Source organism: Aphis gossypii, chromosome 2 (assembly GCF_020184175.1).
Source record: "Aphis gossypii isolate Hap1 chromosome 2, ASM2018417v2, whole genome shotgun sequence".
NCBI lineage: Eukaryota > Metazoa > Arthropoda > Insecta > Hemiptera > Aphididae > Aphis > Aphis gossypii.
The window spans coordinates 35,128,820-35,145,704 of NC_065531.1; the positions used below are offsets into that span (position 1 = coordinate 35,128,820).

A 16,885-nucleotide genomic window follows, 5' to 3' on the forward strand; every position below is an offset into this window, starting at 1 on the left:
ATTATTTTCCTTACCATTTCCCCTTCCATGTAGACTTAGGATTTTCAATAGCAAATTATGACTGTATAATATACAAATATACTATATATATACACATATATATATTATATATTACACGTTGTGGACCAACTAGTGCCTAGTGGGCAGTGGTTTACTGAATACATTAAGCCATTAAAGTAGTATAGGTAGGTACATCTTGTAAAAGCGCTGCACTGTCGTTATCTTTACATAAACTTCTGTATACAAGCAGAATCTTGATAGGGTGGCAAATTTTAATTAAAATAATAATTAATAATTCATAGAATCATAATATTTCACAAACGTATTCACCTTAATTGATAGTGGCAAATTTCAAATTTCTATAATATAACCAGGAAATAGGAATCATGGGAAAAAAACAATATTGAAAAAAAGACTTATATAATATAAGTGCATCAAAAAGCAATATGCACTATAGTCGGTAAAGTATAGTCGTAAAGTATAATTATTTTATTTTCTAACACCATAGATTTCAAATAATTAATAATTTATAATACATTTTCTAGTGGGCCGACTTTAGTAGAATAAATCACAATTACACATCCAAGCTTTTAATTAAACTGTATGTACTACCTATAACCCAAAAGCATAACTTTAAAGCTTTAGAAAAACATTTTTTAATTCTATCGCTGAAATAATTTGATATTATATTATCTATATATCATATTACGTAGGTAATATTTAAAAAATATTTATATAAATTAAATAAAACCTTAATGTGAAAGGACAGGGAAAGGGAGAAAGGGCTACAAAAGCTACAAAATAACCACGTTTATTTTACGTATTTTTCTGATAAAGTAAAATATTTTTGGTATTAATTTAATATCCAGTTACTATAAGTATTTGAAAAAAACAGAAAAATGTGTCGATTGCTTTTTTCTTTGATTTCTTTTGCTTGTTAGGTACTTTTTTCCTATTACCGAGAATAGGTACCACCTAATCAGGCGACAGGTAGCCGATATATAAAATAACTTCTAAGGTATATAATAACTAATGATACCTACTGCTACAATAAGAGCTTTTAAAAAACTGTCCAAGAGCATCATTATGTTTATACTATGTAAGTACCTAGGTATCTATTATATAATATGATATATCACATTATCACCTATTATCTACCTATATGTATGTAATTTATAATATGTATAATATATACATATATATTAGCATAATATAGTTTATGTTGTATAAATGTATAAATCTAACAGCCAACAAAACGTATATTTCTACAATTACACTATAATTAATTGCAGTTCAACGAATTGGTAGTACCTATCTAGGTAGGTCGTAGGTACTTACCTATTTAAACGAGTAAGAATAGCACACTATATACTTATTCATAATATGATGTATAATATAATATAATATTTTAATATTAGCCAGCTGCCAACACAAATTTAAATAATTTCATTTTAACTATTAACTATAACTATAATATATTTAAAATATATATACATCCTACACCGATACACTGTATGTATTTGTATACACTAGATGTAAAGTTGTGCATAATACGCCAATAATATGGATCATTAAAAATTACAATATTAGCATAATTAATTTATCATTTTTGTTTTTCTAATTAATTGTAATAATAATATTTATTATAATAGCTATCAACTAATGACCCCAACTGACATTTTTTACAAAACTAAGTTTAATAACAACGTTTGATAAAATCAGTTTTGCCAAAAACTGATTGGTTATTCCTGTTTTACCAATTGCTTTAAGATGTAGTGGGGGCAGACGGTGCAGCAGTAATTGTTTACTTTTGATCCCTTTACAATAATGAGCTAGATACAATTTTCTATCAGAAACCTGCACTCTTGATGTTGAAAAACGAAGCATTGTGTTCTATTCCAACTTCCTTTAGATATCCACAAACAAGTAATTTAAAAATTTAAAAACAAAAAAAAACCATTGAAAAACTAATAAATTCATCACTCATTACTTCATTTAAAGTCTAAGGTCTAAGGCACCTATCTATAATCTAATATAATCTAATATAAGGCTATAAATGATACACATCTATCGTCTAACTTTTAGAAGATATGAAGCCTAATGCATCGTATTCGTCGAATCCAACCTGAATACCGTCACCCGGGCAGTTGAATTCTAGAATTCTCTTATACATGACAAATTACAATGCTCCAAGTCTCTAGCTCACATAGCTCACATAGGTACACATGACACAGCACAGGGGCGGAGAATCCAGAAATGTTAAATGGAGGAGGCGCAAAATTGTCCTTTTACTTACGATTAAGTTACCTAAATTGTAACATATTACATAAAAGCAACAAAATGTACCTATATGTTAGCCCTTGGCCTCTAGGAAAATATAAAAGAAAAAATTGGAACATAATAACATATTTATTAGTTATTACTTACACACAAGTTACTACACAATAAATATAAAATTATATTATTTTATTTTTCGTAATTATATAAATTATAATACTCAAGTTAAAAGTTGTAATGAATTGCGAGAATAATCGAAAACCCAATATGTTATATACATAACACAAACCTATTTTTAGGGATTTGGGGGAGAGTACGCCGTACGCTCTCTTCGCCTCTCATTGCGGATCCACGCCTGACATAACAACACTTTTAATGTGTTTTTAGGCTGAAAATCGTTTATCGTATCACCTAAGAAGGTTATCCTATCTCATCCGCCCTATTCATCCGATTTGGTTCCGGCAGATTATTTTTTATTTCCAAAGATCAAGTTGAGATCACACTTTTTTGACGTCATTTTGTCGAAAGAGCTAGTAGGTACAGTTACTAGCAGTTAAAGGGAGTTCTACAAAAATAATTATCCAGAGCGTTTGAACAGATTTGCGACGATGTAATGAATATATAACCAGGCAGACTATGTAGAGGGTTAATGTAAATAAATTCGTTTATCTTTCATTCTGTGTTATTATTAAATTTAGTTTGTAAACATTTCAGACATACTGTGTATAGTTATTAAGTTATGTTATATTTTAAATTCTGAGCCGCACAATGAATGAATTGATTTTAAAACGATATGTTTTTTTCTATCTGTCATCACCTTTCGCTACTTTTAAGGCAGTAAAAATGCTTTAAAATTCAATAATGAGGGTGGTGTTGGTTGCAAATTAGATCTAAAAGTATTTTATGGTCAAAAGTAAAAAATTCTAAGTTTCTATTTGTTTGTATTTAAGTTATATAAAGTTATTTATAATATTTTATATTTTTTAGATATTTAAGTAATATGACTATAATTAAGATATAATTTTCAATAATACACACACTAATGCCAGTGGTATTGATACAATATTTTTTTTTAGGGGGGAAAGAGAGGTATAGCCCGATTTTACATTTTTAGTATACATATAATATAGCAATATGTGTTATTATTATTTAATTTATAATAATATTATCTATGATTATTAATACTAGCAAGGTCATACGATTTCACTCAAACAACTAATTACATATTAAAATACCAAAATGGCAATGCTTTATTATTATTTTGTATGTTTTATGTATAAAAAATAATATAGCTTAAAATTCTGGGGTAATACTGTTTCCTATACTAGATAAGCTAACCAAATTATAAAAGGTTAAGTTAATAATATTAATTGTAAGTTTATTATAATTATTAGAAAAAAAGTATAAAGAATCATAGTTAAGCTAAATCATAATTATAACCAAATTATAAAAGGTTAAGTTAATAATATTAATTGTAAGTTTATTATAATTATTAGAAAAAAAGTATAAAGAATCATAGTTAAGCTAAATCTAATTCAGGTTTGATTGCAAGCGGAATTTTTTCCAATCTGGGGCCTACTTAAAATGGTTATGCACAAGTCAAAGGATATTTTTAATTTATCTGATCAGATCTGATTTTGGGTTCTGAGCAACATGGTGATGAATGAATTGATTCTGAAGTGTCTTTTAAAGCTTTTTTAGATGAGTAACTGAGTAAGTAGTCAAAAATTAAGGAATAAAATAAGAAAATTCAATATTATTAATAAAATGATTGTTTTATATCTACGGTAACTTTAAAACTTATAATTTTTAATCTATACCTAGTTTAATGCAGATCATATTAATCAAAGTTATTAATACATAAGAACAATAAAAAAAAAACAATAGAAACCATATTTATACATATATTGTTTTTACAAAGTACTTACCGACAGAACTTGTAAGAACATAATTTATTTTAATATTTAGTTATGATTGTTTTTCAATAATATGTAATCTGTACTTAACATTTTATTTTTATTTGTAGAAAATTACTAAATACAAATTATTTGAATAGATGTCTAAGGACTTTAATAGATACATTAAACAAATTATATATTAATATATTATAAAATATACTTAGTGATATAGGCTGACAAATCGTTTTTGATCAGAATTGTTTTTCATGTACAATAATATATCATTTGATTCAAATTTAATACACACAATACAATAGTGACCTTCAACACTTAATGTACAGCAGTGAAGTATCCAATTCAGTCGTGTAACAAAACAATTTGGTACTGGTTTGTTATAGCCCCGCCGCGGCGAGTGAAAACTTTATAGTCCCCCCCATTCAGGTTTGTTATCGCCCTGCCATTCATATAACAACAGAATTTAAGTTATATTTAGGTATGTGGTGGACCGTGGGCGGAATGCATTGTGGGGGCCCCTTATGCATAAACAAAAAAATATCATAAACTTGTTGGGCCCCTGGGCTGCAGCCCACTTAGTCCTCCTTAACCTTAACTGGGGCAACAAAAAACGTAAAGGGACAGATAGATATTTTTCAGACTCGTATTTGGCAGTATTTATGTGGTGATCAAAACTGAATAATAGTGATTCATTTGAAACCATTTTAAAAGATATAGCAGCATTTTGGGAATAACATAACACATAAACATTTTTAATTATATCATTGTTTTATATTTATAATTATTCAATTTTTTTTAATATTATATCAATATATCGTTAATAAATAAATATTTTTAATTATACCACTGTTTTATATTTATAATCATTCAATTTTTTAATTTTAATACATATATAAGTATATATTTATTGTTATATGAATAATGGCGTGAACCGGCAAAAACCGCGTTTTATGAAGGTTTTGTAAATAAGAACATCAAAATATATTTTATTTATTTTTTAGCTATTATATTAAAATTTTATAAAAAAAAAAAACATTGGAAGAGCTAATAGTTTTGAATTTGGTCACTAGATAGTACAATTTTTATCAAAAATAATTACATAATCAATATTTTGTATTTGAAAATTTAAAAAATGATCACCATGATTATGCCATTAAGTTTCATCATTTAAATTATAAAAGATGATTATTTGCTATAAATATAAATTATAATAAATTAATAACTTGAATACTCGATTAAAAAATAGTTTAAATTAACACATTGATACAAATAATTAAATGACTAATTAGTAGGTATACTCTTAATTCAGCATAAATAATTTATTATCATTAACACACATCAAATATAAATGAAATATTACTAATACTTATACATTACTGTAATAATAGTTATGTTTATTCTTATGAATATTAATTATACTGAACTAATAAAATTATATACAATATAAATTAAATACATTAAAATTTTTTTTTTACATTAACAGGTTTTATTGTTCACAAGTTAGGTAGAGTTGGTTAAACTAGCCATTAAAAGTTCAATTTTGTTTAAAAAGTTTTTACCTTCCATTTTGTCCCACCTTACTTTTTTAAACGAACCTCCCAAATTTTCCCATTTTCTTTCTTTTACTAATTGGCCTCCAAAGAAGTCTTTTTTTGGTGAATGTGCAATACTCACACTAACATTGCCTTGTGGTTCACATTTTACAGATATCAACCTGAGGTAAAATATAAAATGATTAAATTTCATGAAATAATAAAATTATATCTAGTTGTATACCTATCTCCAATTGGTGAAGCTAAGAGACATGAGCTGGCATTTCCCATAGGTTCAACTGGACCTAGACCAAGGTGAGAAGAACTAGCTAAGAATTGCCATCCTTGTGTTTTAGCTACTGACTGTACTCCCATTATTTGATGTTGATAAATCTATTATAATTTTTATGTTACATACAAATAGTACAAATTTATAAGTTTTTGGTATTTATTTAAAATTAATTAATATCTATATTTACTTGGCAAAAAATGAGATCTCTTAATTCTTGTGGTTCATATGATAAATACATTACTCGACCATCTCGGCAAATACATTTTAATGATTTTTTCATTACATGAACAACTAAAGAAGTTCGACAAATACAATCAAATCCATGTGACACAATAGTAACTTTAACACAAGCTTGTGTTGGAGAGTTCAATGAATTCCAATGTGAAATTATAATTGGATCTTTAACCTATGAGTAGAATATAAGTTACATATTTTTCTAAGTTAATATAATAAAATTAATTTACTTCTTTAGCTAGCGTATCAATAACATATTCTGTACGTAATCTCATGAAAAAGTGTTGAGCTTGTTCTATAATTTGTTCTAATAAAGTTTGGCTAAAATTTGAATTAAAAAATAATAATAATAATTTAATTCTTTACTTATTTATAGATATTTGTTATTTACCTCTTAGACATTTCTAATAATTCAAAACGATCGGCAGCATTAGGCCCAGCAACTGCACGACGCTTACTTGGACCTAAAGGTCCAGAAGAAGGATGTGGAAATGGTTGATGAGTATTTCTATGGTGCACTTCTCTTAAAAGTTGATGCAGAGAGTGTTCTAATACATGATCATGATCAGTTTTAGATGGTAAAATAGTATTAGGGTTACCATTTGTTGAACTATGACATAATCCGATAATTAATTGGATACCAGGAAACACCTATATAAAAATTAAACAATAATAAATTATTTTGTTTCATATTTTTTTGTGAGTTTGTAATGTATAACTTTTTTTATCACATACTGTAGCTGAAATTTGATTTCCAACAACCATGTGTGGTATAGTTGCTTGCAATTGAACTGCTTCTTTAGCAAGCTGATTAAATAATTCTTTACAAAACAATACATTTTGAGCAGCTTCTAATTTTTGTTGCCAATGCATATCCGGATTAGGAGTAGCTGGAGCTGAGCCCAATAGATTAAATGAAGTGTTAAAAATATTTTCTTGATCTAAAGCATCAAATTAAAAAAAAATAATGATAGTTTTTAATCAATTCATAAAATCACGTTAATATACAATATATGTAATCATGATTTGTAATATTCTAAAAGTTAAGTTAAAGCATTATATCATTATAAGTTATAACCAATCAAAATTATTAAGATAATTTAGTATATTCTTAAAAATGTATAAATTATAATGAAACACTATAATTTAATGAAAATAATAAATCTTGGTTTTCTATTTTTTAATTACTGGTAAAATAAAACATTAAAATGCATTAAATTACCTTTTTGGCACAAAACCATTATGTAAGATACTCCTTGTAGTTCAGTAGGTACAGTTACTCTAAGAGCAGATGGTGATTTAGTGATTGATACATTTTGACCAGGAGATGATGATGGGCTATTGGAAGAAGTTCCAGAATTTGATTGAATATCATCTTCTGCTTTTGTAACTTCAAACATACCACTCTGTCCAAATTTTGAACCAGCTGCACATACACATTTTAATTGTACATAATATATTGTTTATAATTATGTTCTTAAATACAAGTAAAAATAGAATCAGATATTTTGTATTTGTTTAAAATGAGTTTTAAATCAATTTAATTTAATATTATTTTTCAGGACAAATGCCTAGGATTAAGCAAACACCTCATACTACTTCACAAGCTTAATAATATATAATATACATAAACTAATTTTTAACTGTGTATTTTCTAGATAATTCTTTAAGTATATCTAATCAGTATTTGAATTGTGGAGGTCACAGGACTGAATACCTTAACTTATTTTTCATAAATGTTTGTTTACTTTTATTTTTTGTTTTAAGTGGAAGGTAAAATATGATAGTAATAACACCAATAATCTAGTTTCTATAATTTATAGTTCTATCATTCATGTTTATACTCACTAATTAATAATATTTTATTAAAAAACTACATACAATCTTGTATAATAAGGGGTAAGAAAGATGCATAAGAAACTTGTCCAAAGAAATTTATATTAAAAGATAAAAAACAAAATACCTATCATAATTAAAAGAACAATATAAAGAAAAAGTTAATAAATTTATATTTTTTATTTGTTTACTTTTTGTATTATAGGAATAGTTATTTTATAATTAAAAAAGAATACCTATAAACTTTATTTAAATTTTTTTTTGCCTACTTGAGAACTGTATATAATTCAATATTTAAAAAATTACAATCACAAATGATATACAGAAAAGTGGTACAGTGAATGTATTTAGATGATATAGTTTAAGTGGAAAATAGGCAATAGCTATAATTAATAATACATATTTACTTTCAATTAAATTACCTGTTTTATAACTTAAGTCACCAATAATAGCTGTAGAAACTTTTTTTAATCTCCAATTTTGTCGTAATCTTAATAACTCAATATGAAAATCAGGGGTAGTCCGGTTTCTTATGAATTCATTCTGACTACTTCTTAATCGGTCTACAGCAGACATTATTATATTTGATGCACTAGCTAATGCCTAATTTAAAAATAATAAAATTACATCAGTTCATCAGTTTAATAAATATTGAGTATAATATTAGTACTAGAGTCTTTTGTTAAGTAAAAATTAAAGTGTTGTCTTAATTAAGTTTATAAATACAAACTCTACACTTTATTGTTTTTCTATAGTTCAAAATTTGAACAATTTTCAGTAGTCAATAACTGAATTTTAAATTCAAATCAAACAGTTTGATTTGTTAATGATTAAAATGATTCAGTTAACAGTTTAATCATAAAAAATTTGTATTTAACTTATCTACAATAATTAAACATTTTAAATTTTCAAACCTTTTTACGAAGATAAATTTGAGCCATTGGTTTGGTTTCAATTGATTCAGTAGGAATTGGATCAAGTATCATATATCGTTTTTCTTTTGTAACAGCTAACACATCTGATATAACACAAATCTCTGTTGCTGCTCTCCTTTAATAACAATATTTATGAATTAATAAACCAAATTGTTTGTAAAATCTTAACAGTTTACGTCATTACTTTAGTTTAGAAACTACAGAATCAATCCATCCAGATACAGGAACATTAGGAGATGGCTCTTTGGATTCTTCTTCACTTTTGATCTCCACTTCTTGTTGCTTAGAGTCATCATCAACCTTACTGAAGTCAATTCTCTGTGCAAGCTTGGACAAATTATCAGACATAGACAATGCCCTTAAAAAATAACCGACAACAATAAAATTATTATTAAATATGTTTTTGATGTTATTAAACTGAAATTAATCATGCTTACGGTTGATAGATTTCCTGTCCATCATATGAAATTTCCTGAATAATGTTTTCGGCTTGTGTTTCAATACTAATATTCACACTTGTAGAATACGCCATGGTAAATAACAAACTAATATAAATTTAAATTTAAAATTAAACTTAAAATTAATTTTATTAGTTACAAGTTACAATTCATTTAATAGAAAAGCAACAATTTCATCAACATTAAACTTTCATTCATAAATCATAATATTGAAAAGTCTATTTCGTTTTCGTTTCGTCGAACTCGAATTTTATGTTTACATTTACCATTAACGCGTTGATCACGATTAAAGATAGAAGCACTAACATACTAGATAGTAGATACTAGAATAAGACGTTCCCAGTTTGTTACTACACCGCAAAATTTATAGATAATAGTATCTACACTCTACAGCCATAACCACAACCAGGGTCTTACAAGCTCTTCTACGACCACGACCGTGACCATATCAATTTAAACAACTAGAGATATCTCTAGTCTACATGATTGGTTGACGACGTAGAGAAGATCTACTCTACATTGTGATTGGTTGTAAGCAAATCTTGTGATAAAGTTCAAAGCTTGGTTACAATTTAATCAGTGCTTATACCACGGTATAAAATTATCTTACCAGGCTGGAACTTATTCAGTTTGTTTGTGCCGAAAGTCAATGATATCACAATTCTGAAATTGTAGACTGTAGTTTGTTTACAATCAAAGAAAAGCGATTTACCGAGTTACATTTCATACACTTACAGTTAACAGTCTTCGTTCTCTGTAAAGTTTTGTAATAGTACGTTCAATTTAATGTTTTATTATACCTAGGTCATTTTATTATTATAATTTTTTGTGTTGAAGATTCCGAGATGTCAAATTTTCCGCCGACCCCTACTAACCCTAATGTTCAAAATAGATTTGGTCAATACCCGAATCAAACGTACCCGGTTAGTATATGTATATATATATATATATATATATATTCTGTAATGATTCTAATTTTTTAATATTCTGTATGTACTCTGTAGATGCAACAAAGGCCAGGCATGTATCAACAAGGTGGTCCAATACCTCAAGGTGTACCACCCAATGCCATGATGGGAGCCCGTGGACCCCCCGCTCAAGGATTTAGCCCTATGAGACACGGTGCTGGTCCAATGGTACCGAATCAGCCAACTCCTGGCAAGCGTCCTGCTGATAATCGAAATCCACCTCCCATGGTCAAAGGGTATGTGTTTCTTGAAAAAAATTTAAGTATATGATGTACAATTTTAATTACATACTTAGAACTTAATATTTATTAGTATCAAAATGATGACTTAAAAGTCTTTAATCATTATGTCTAACCTTAAATAATAATTTTTTTTATTTTTTTCGTTGAAAATGATTATGAACATATCTTTTTTAATTCGATCAAAAAATAAAATATTGAATATGACAAATAACTTATAATTTCATCATCTTTATTTCTATTATAGAATTATATATTATTATATTCTATTAACTGATATATAAACTTCTGTGTATGGCCTTCAGAGAATATGTTATTAAAAATAGATATTAAACTGTTATTACTACCTTAATTATTTAAAATATTTGTATCTTACATATCTGATTCAGTTAAAAATAAAGTTATTCATTAATGATAAAATAATTTTTATTTGTTTTTTTTCCAAATTTCTTATCTTGTAAACTAAATACATTTAAATTATGTTTATAATATTTCGTTTTTCCATTAAAATGATTTGTACAACTTTCATTTTAACTTTATAACTATTTTTTTATTAGGAAACATGTTTAAAATTAACAATCACTTAATGCTTCACAGTGAAAACAATATGAAATAGAATAATGTATAGTTCAATGTTCTTTATTAGGGGCTATTAGTTAGAATAAACCCAAAACATATAATGAAAAAATAAAAATAGTTTTAACTTAATCAATTCCACATTGTTGTCATATAAGTTATTACTTATTTATTATACATGTACTGATGTACAAGATATATATTATTTATGCAAAACTTAAATTAACATAAAATTGAAATTAATTTTCTATGGATAGTATTTCCATTATTAGTTTTGTAACACAATATAATTTACATAGATGAATATTAATAAATTTATTTTACAGTGATTTTCCTCACAACATACAAGTTCAAAATAGCAGTATTGGAATGAGCAAAAAAAAGAAAAAATTGGCAGATAAAATATTGCCCCAAAAAGTAAGGGATCTTGTTCCAGAATCACAAGCATATATGGATCTTTTGGCATTTGAAAGAAAATTAGATTCAACAATCATGAGAAAACGATTAGACATACAAGTACCTAATATATTTTTATTATTATCATAAGTTTGTGATGAATAAATACTTTTATATTTTAATTATAGGAAGCATTAAAGCGCCCAATGAAACAAAAACGTAAATTGCGTATATTTATATCAAACACATTTTATCCAGCAAAAGAACCTGGAGAAAATGAAGAAGGAAGTGTTGCTTCTTGGGAATTAAGAGTTGAAGGACGTTTATTAGAAGATTCCAAAAATGAGCCAAATAAAGTAATTATTCATTTATTCATTTATTTTTTTTTATTGATCTTTTTAAGCATGGCAACTATGTCCCTAAGCTGTTTGTAGGTTTTTTGCTTTTTAACTGTTTTTACTATAGAGGAAGGTACAGTTGGTTGGACATGTGTATGTGTGTAAAGGTTTTTATTACTACAATTCTCAGGTGGTCACCCACCCGAGAACTGGTGACAGCAGCCGGTGCTTACTCTTAATCACATTACGTGTTGGCATTGCGCCACACCAAGCTACTTTATTTATTAATTATTTTTATTTAAATTTGTAATATTTTAGATAAAAAGAAAATTTTCTTCTTTCTTTAAATCACTGGTAATTGAACTTGATAAAGATCTATATGGGCCTGATAACCATTTAGTTGAATGGCATCGAACTGCAACTACTCAGGAAACTGATGGATTTCAAGTATATATCTACTTTTTTCTTTATTTTTTTATACAAATGAACAATAATAAATAATTTTAAGGTGAAACGACCTGGGGATAAAAATGTACGCTGTACTATTTTATTGCTTCTTGATTATCAACCATTGCAATTTAAATTGGACCAACGTTTAGCTCGACTTTTGGGTGTTCATACCCAAACTAGACCAGTTATTATAAGTGCTCTCTGGCAGTTTATAAAAACTCATAAGCTACAAGTAAGATACTTCAATATATATTTTTATATAAAAACATTTTTAATTATATTAAACTAATTGAATTTAGGATTCACATGAAAAAGAATATATCAACTGTGATAAGTATTTGGAACAAATATTTAATTGCACTCGTATGAAATTTGCTGAAGTCCCACAGAGACTTAATACTTTACTTCATCCTCCTGATCCTATTGTAATTAATCATATTATAAGGTAAATTTCATTATGAATAATAATTATTTGTATTTGTGACTAATTTTATTCAATTTTTAAGTGTTGAGGGCGTTGAACAAAAACAAACTGCATGCTATGATATTGATGTTGAAGTAGACGATACTTTAAAAGCACAAATGAATAATTTCTTATTATCCACTGCTAGCCAGCAAGAAATACAGGTAATTTTCTAAATTATACATATTATTTTTTTTATATTACTATATTATGTTTTTATTTAGAGCCTAGATAACAAGATCCATGAAACAGTTGAAACAATCAATCAATTAAAGACAAACAGAGAATTCTTTTTGAGTTTTGCTAAAGATCCTCAACAATTTATATACAAATGGATAATTTCACAAACAAGAGACTTAAAGGTATGTATAAAATAGATTAAATTTAATATCCACATAATTAATGTTACCAAATTGCATTTACATACAAACAATTTGTATCAAATGCATGCTATTCAATATAATTAAAGAGACAACACATGCGGGTATAACGTCCTCTTAACAGAATATTTAGGCTAGATGCAGTGGGTAGTGTGATCTTGTTACCACAGCCTACTGTGATGCCATTCTTTGAAACTAATATATTATTTGCTATTAATTATTATAAAATCAAAAATAATCAAATTTATTGTTTTATATATTTATTACTATAAAAAATCATTTACATGATGCATTAATAATTAATACATAAACATAAGTATAATGCTAATATATTATATCAGTGATGGCTCGTCGTGCCTAGGTATGCAGGTGTACGCTGCACATACCTTATATTGTACATTATAATCTATACTGTGATTTCTTAGATTGTTGTTCAATCCAATAGCTCTGCACATATGACATGTTGAATTAAGTACAATTCTAAGCAGAGCAATAGTATTAGGTTGCTAGAACTACTACATTGTGTTTTATCTATTATTTTAGATTTTATAGATATACGTCATGCTGTGTTGATGATTATATTCAAAGTTAACCATGTAAAATATATGATAATCTTATATTGATGTTACTTTCTAATTTCACTCTTGTATCTAGCAATATTTTATAAAATTTGTTATCATTTATATGGAGATTTTTATTCCACTATTTCTTAAATAATCAGTTTTATTTGTTTAAGCATTTGTTAGTAAAACCTCAAAATATCATTATGTTCAATGTTGATTAAATTAAACTAAACTGATTATATTTGTTAATATTTTAGACGATGACAGACGTAGTTGGAAATCCAGAAGAAGAGCGAAGAGCAGAATTTTATTATCAACCATGGACGCAAGAAGCTGTTAATCGATATTTCTATTCCAAAGTTCAACAGAAAAGGGCAGAACTTGAACATCAGTTGGGTATTCGTAACTCATAAAATAATTATGTAATATATTTTACTATTATTTGATTTAAGATAGTATTTGATGTAATAGACTTATTATAATTATAATTAAGTCGATATAACCATAGACCTGTAAACTAGTTACTTTGTAAACTAGTTACTGTTAACTAGTTAGTTTACAGGTCTATGGATATAACCAATGTATGACCTCTCTTGATATTATATATTAATTATTTGTACATTTTTTTAAGTCTATTTAATTAGTAGTAAAATATTTTTTATCTTTTTGTATGTGCTATAAATCTATTAAAAAGCAGCATACATTTTTTATATGTACTAATTATTTAAAATTATTTCAATTTAATTTTAAGAATATTGGGAATAGTTATTAGGGTAGTATTTTAATTATTGTATTTTCAAAACTTAAATTATGATATCTAATATTCTTACAATTACTTTTTATTATTTTTATTTGTGTATAATATAATATCATATTCTAACTAATTTATATTTATTCTTCTCACTGAAAGATTTTTAATAAGTGTATGAAAATTTATACAAGTATTAATATCTGACCGAGGTTAAATGAATGCGAGTTTATCTGGTTTAAATCATTAATCACAATTTCATCTCTTATTATTTATACATTATTTAATCAAATAAAATTTGATTTTCTTAGGTATACTATATTGTATATTTAACGAAAATTTAGTTATACTTTGTAGACAATTTAGTTACAATAAGGGATCATCTTAGGCCTCAGCACTAAAAACAAAATAGCTATAATCTTCAAACTGTATATTATATTATACGTTTATATATTCATGATATTTTATTAATTTATTTTAATTATACATTTCATAGCTAAAATTTTAATGCTTATAGACATTGTGTATTACGCATAGTTGATAAAATGCACATAATTATCAAGATTATTGTAAAGAGAAAAATATGAGCGGAAAAAAAAATACTGGTTTGTTTTAAGAAATCAAACAGTGTTATTTATTATGTATTGTGTATTGAGCATATTATTGCTAAAAATTATACATTTTTTTAGAACAAGATTTATTTTCATAAATAATTGATGGTTTAATCTTATATATCACAGAAATACGGGCTGGTTGAAAAATAAGTACTAAGGTATTATAGATGATAAATTACAATATGAATTATAGTCTAATGATAAACTATTTATATTTATATAGTCTATGATAATACTTATAACAGTATCTTAGATACCTACAATATCTTGTCTCACAATACATTTTTAGCCAAAATATCAATACTACAAATATTTCATAAAATAATTTTATTGAAAGATACTCGATATAATGTGATACAATACTGCTTTTTACTTATATTTTTAAAAGAAAACAATATTAAATAATAAATAATGAAATAAATAGTATATTATTAATGTATCATAATATTATAATATACCGTATTACCGTATACTTTCAGTTTTATACAGCCATATAGATTATAGGTACGGTGTTCTCAGGGCCGGATCTAGGGGGAGGCGAACCGGGGCACTTGCCCCGGAAGTTTTGGTCGGGGGCGCTGAATTATGGCACCAAATTGTGGGCACAACAAAGGGGGAGGGCGCTAATTTTATACTTTGCCCCAGGTAAAAAAATATTCTAGATCCGGCACTGGGTGTTCTTCTAATAAAGGTTAATACCTTTAACGATAACTCATTACTGAACAAGTGTTATTTTGTTATTTGCCGTTTCCATTAGGTATTTAACGAATTGGTCACTTACATAATAATAAATATAATTTTTAATAACCTATGACTGATTTTGTGCTAATGTAATGTACTTACTACCTAGTACCTATCGAGTATCTAGTATCGCGATACTGCTTTTTGAGTACCTATCTCGACCAACTTTGCTTATAACTTTTTATTTTTCCTAGGTCATGGTTAGTTTTTATTAAATAGCAATGATGTACCTATTAGAAAATACGTATAATTGACGTGTTTGCAACACTATTCTAAATAGGTATGACCAAAGATATATTTAACAACAATAACAATAACAGCAGTTTTTAAGATTAAATATCAATAAAATGTCAGTATTTTCCAATCCAAAGTCTTTCAGAGTCTCAGAGACAAATAAAAAATACTCCATAGAAATTTATAACAAGTAGGTAGGTATCCTCGTTAGTCATTACTTCTATTTTATAAACGTTGCCACTTCTGGCACTTCTCATTGCCCAACACTATCTCAACCGTTAATCGTTTAAGTCAATTTAGTCAACGCACAAGCTGAGCGACGTTATGTACTTATCTACCTACTACCTACACAGTAGTACAGTACACGATAACAATTTATAATCCAATAAATTTTATCAAATTATTTATTAAAAAAATTAAATTAAAAAATAATTAATAATTAAATTTTTTTTCGGAATGAATGATACTATTATACATTTCAACCACGATTTAAGATATTATTATAGTATACTATCTTAAATCGTGATTTCAACCATGCTATTATCATTTATCATTATTTATCAATAACAATAGGTAAATGATTTAAAAAAATTGTTCTCCACTGAGACCACGGCACAGAATAGATTAAATTTAATCTATTCTGTGACCACGGCTTTAGATCTAAAGCCGTGACTGAGACAGATAAGAATGTATACAAA

At 26.6% G+C, this 16,885-nt stretch overlaps 2 protein-coding genes across 2 annotated transcripts; one reads left to right on the forward strand and one right to left on the reverse strand.

Annotated features, from left to right (window-relative positions):
• Positions 1 to 4,724: 4,724 nt before the first annotated feature.
• LOC114126464 (mediator of RNA polymerase II transcription subunit 17) lies at positions 4,725 to 9,816 on the reverse strand. Its single transcript, XM_027990418.2, has 11 exons — positions 9,457 to 9,816; positions 9,204 to 9,377; positions 8,999 to 9,134; positions 8,507 to 8,687; positions 7,471 to 7,674; positions 6,984 to 7,189; positions 6,640 to 6,899; positions 6,479 to 6,569; positions 6,202 to 6,420; positions 5,967 to 6,115; positions 4,725 to 5,904 (listed from the first exon to the last, which is right to left on the reverse strand). The coding sequence occupies exons 1-11, from the start codon at positions 9,549 to 9,551 to the stop codon at positions 5,691 to 5,693; spliced, it is 1,929 nt and encodes a 642-aa protein (XP_027846219.1). The 5' UTR covers positions 9,552 to 9,816; the 3' UTR covers positions 4,725 to 5,690.
• A 268-nt stretch (positions 9,817 to 10,084) lies between these two features.
• Positions 10,085 to 15,058, forward strand: LOC114126463 (brahma-associated protein of 60 kDa). Its single transcript, XM_027990417.2, has 11 exons — positions 10,085 to 10,249; positions 10,315 to 10,400; positions 10,482 to 10,681; positions 11,587 to 11,776; positions 11,845 to 12,012; positions 12,313 to 12,441; positions 12,503 to 12,676; positions 12,744 to 12,889; positions 12,951 to 13,071; positions 13,132 to 13,269; positions 14,108 to 15,058. The coding sequence occupies exons 2-11, from the start codon at positions 10,323 to 10,325 to the stop codon at positions 14,261 to 14,263; spliced, it is 1,500 nt and encodes a 499-aa protein (XP_027846218.1). The 5' UTR covers positions 10,085 to 10,249; positions 10,315 to 10,322; the 3' UTR covers positions 14,264 to 15,058.
• Positions 15,059 to 16,885: the final 1,827 nt, after the last annotated feature.

Excerpts from the sequence above, each read along its gene's own strand:
- LOC114126464 (XM_027990418.2), bottom strand. The coding sequence starts at position 9,551 with ATGGCGTATTCTACAAGTGTGAATATTAGTATTGAAACACAAGCCGAA. Across the intron at positions 9,378-9,456 it reads GGACAGGAAATCTATCAACC|GGCATTGTCTATGTCTGATA; the intron begins GTAAGCATGATT and ends TTATTTTTTAAG. Across the intron at positions 6,421-6,478 it reads TTGATACGCTAGCTAAAGAA|GTTAAAGATCCAATTATAAT; the intron begins GTAAATTAATTT and ends TTCTACTCATAG.
- LOC114126463 (XM_027990417.2), top strand. The coding sequence starts at position 10,323 with ATGTCAAATTTTCCGCCGACCCCTACTAACCCTAATGTTCAAAATAGA. Across the intron at positions 12,677-12,743 it reads TAAAAACTCATAAGCTACAA|GATTCACATGAAAAAGAATA; the intron begins GTAAGATACTTC and ends AATTGAATTTAG. Across the intron at positions 12,890-12,950 it reads GTAATTAATCATATTATAAG|TGTTGAGGGCGTTGAACAAA; the intron begins GTAAATTTCATT and ends TCAATTTTTAAG.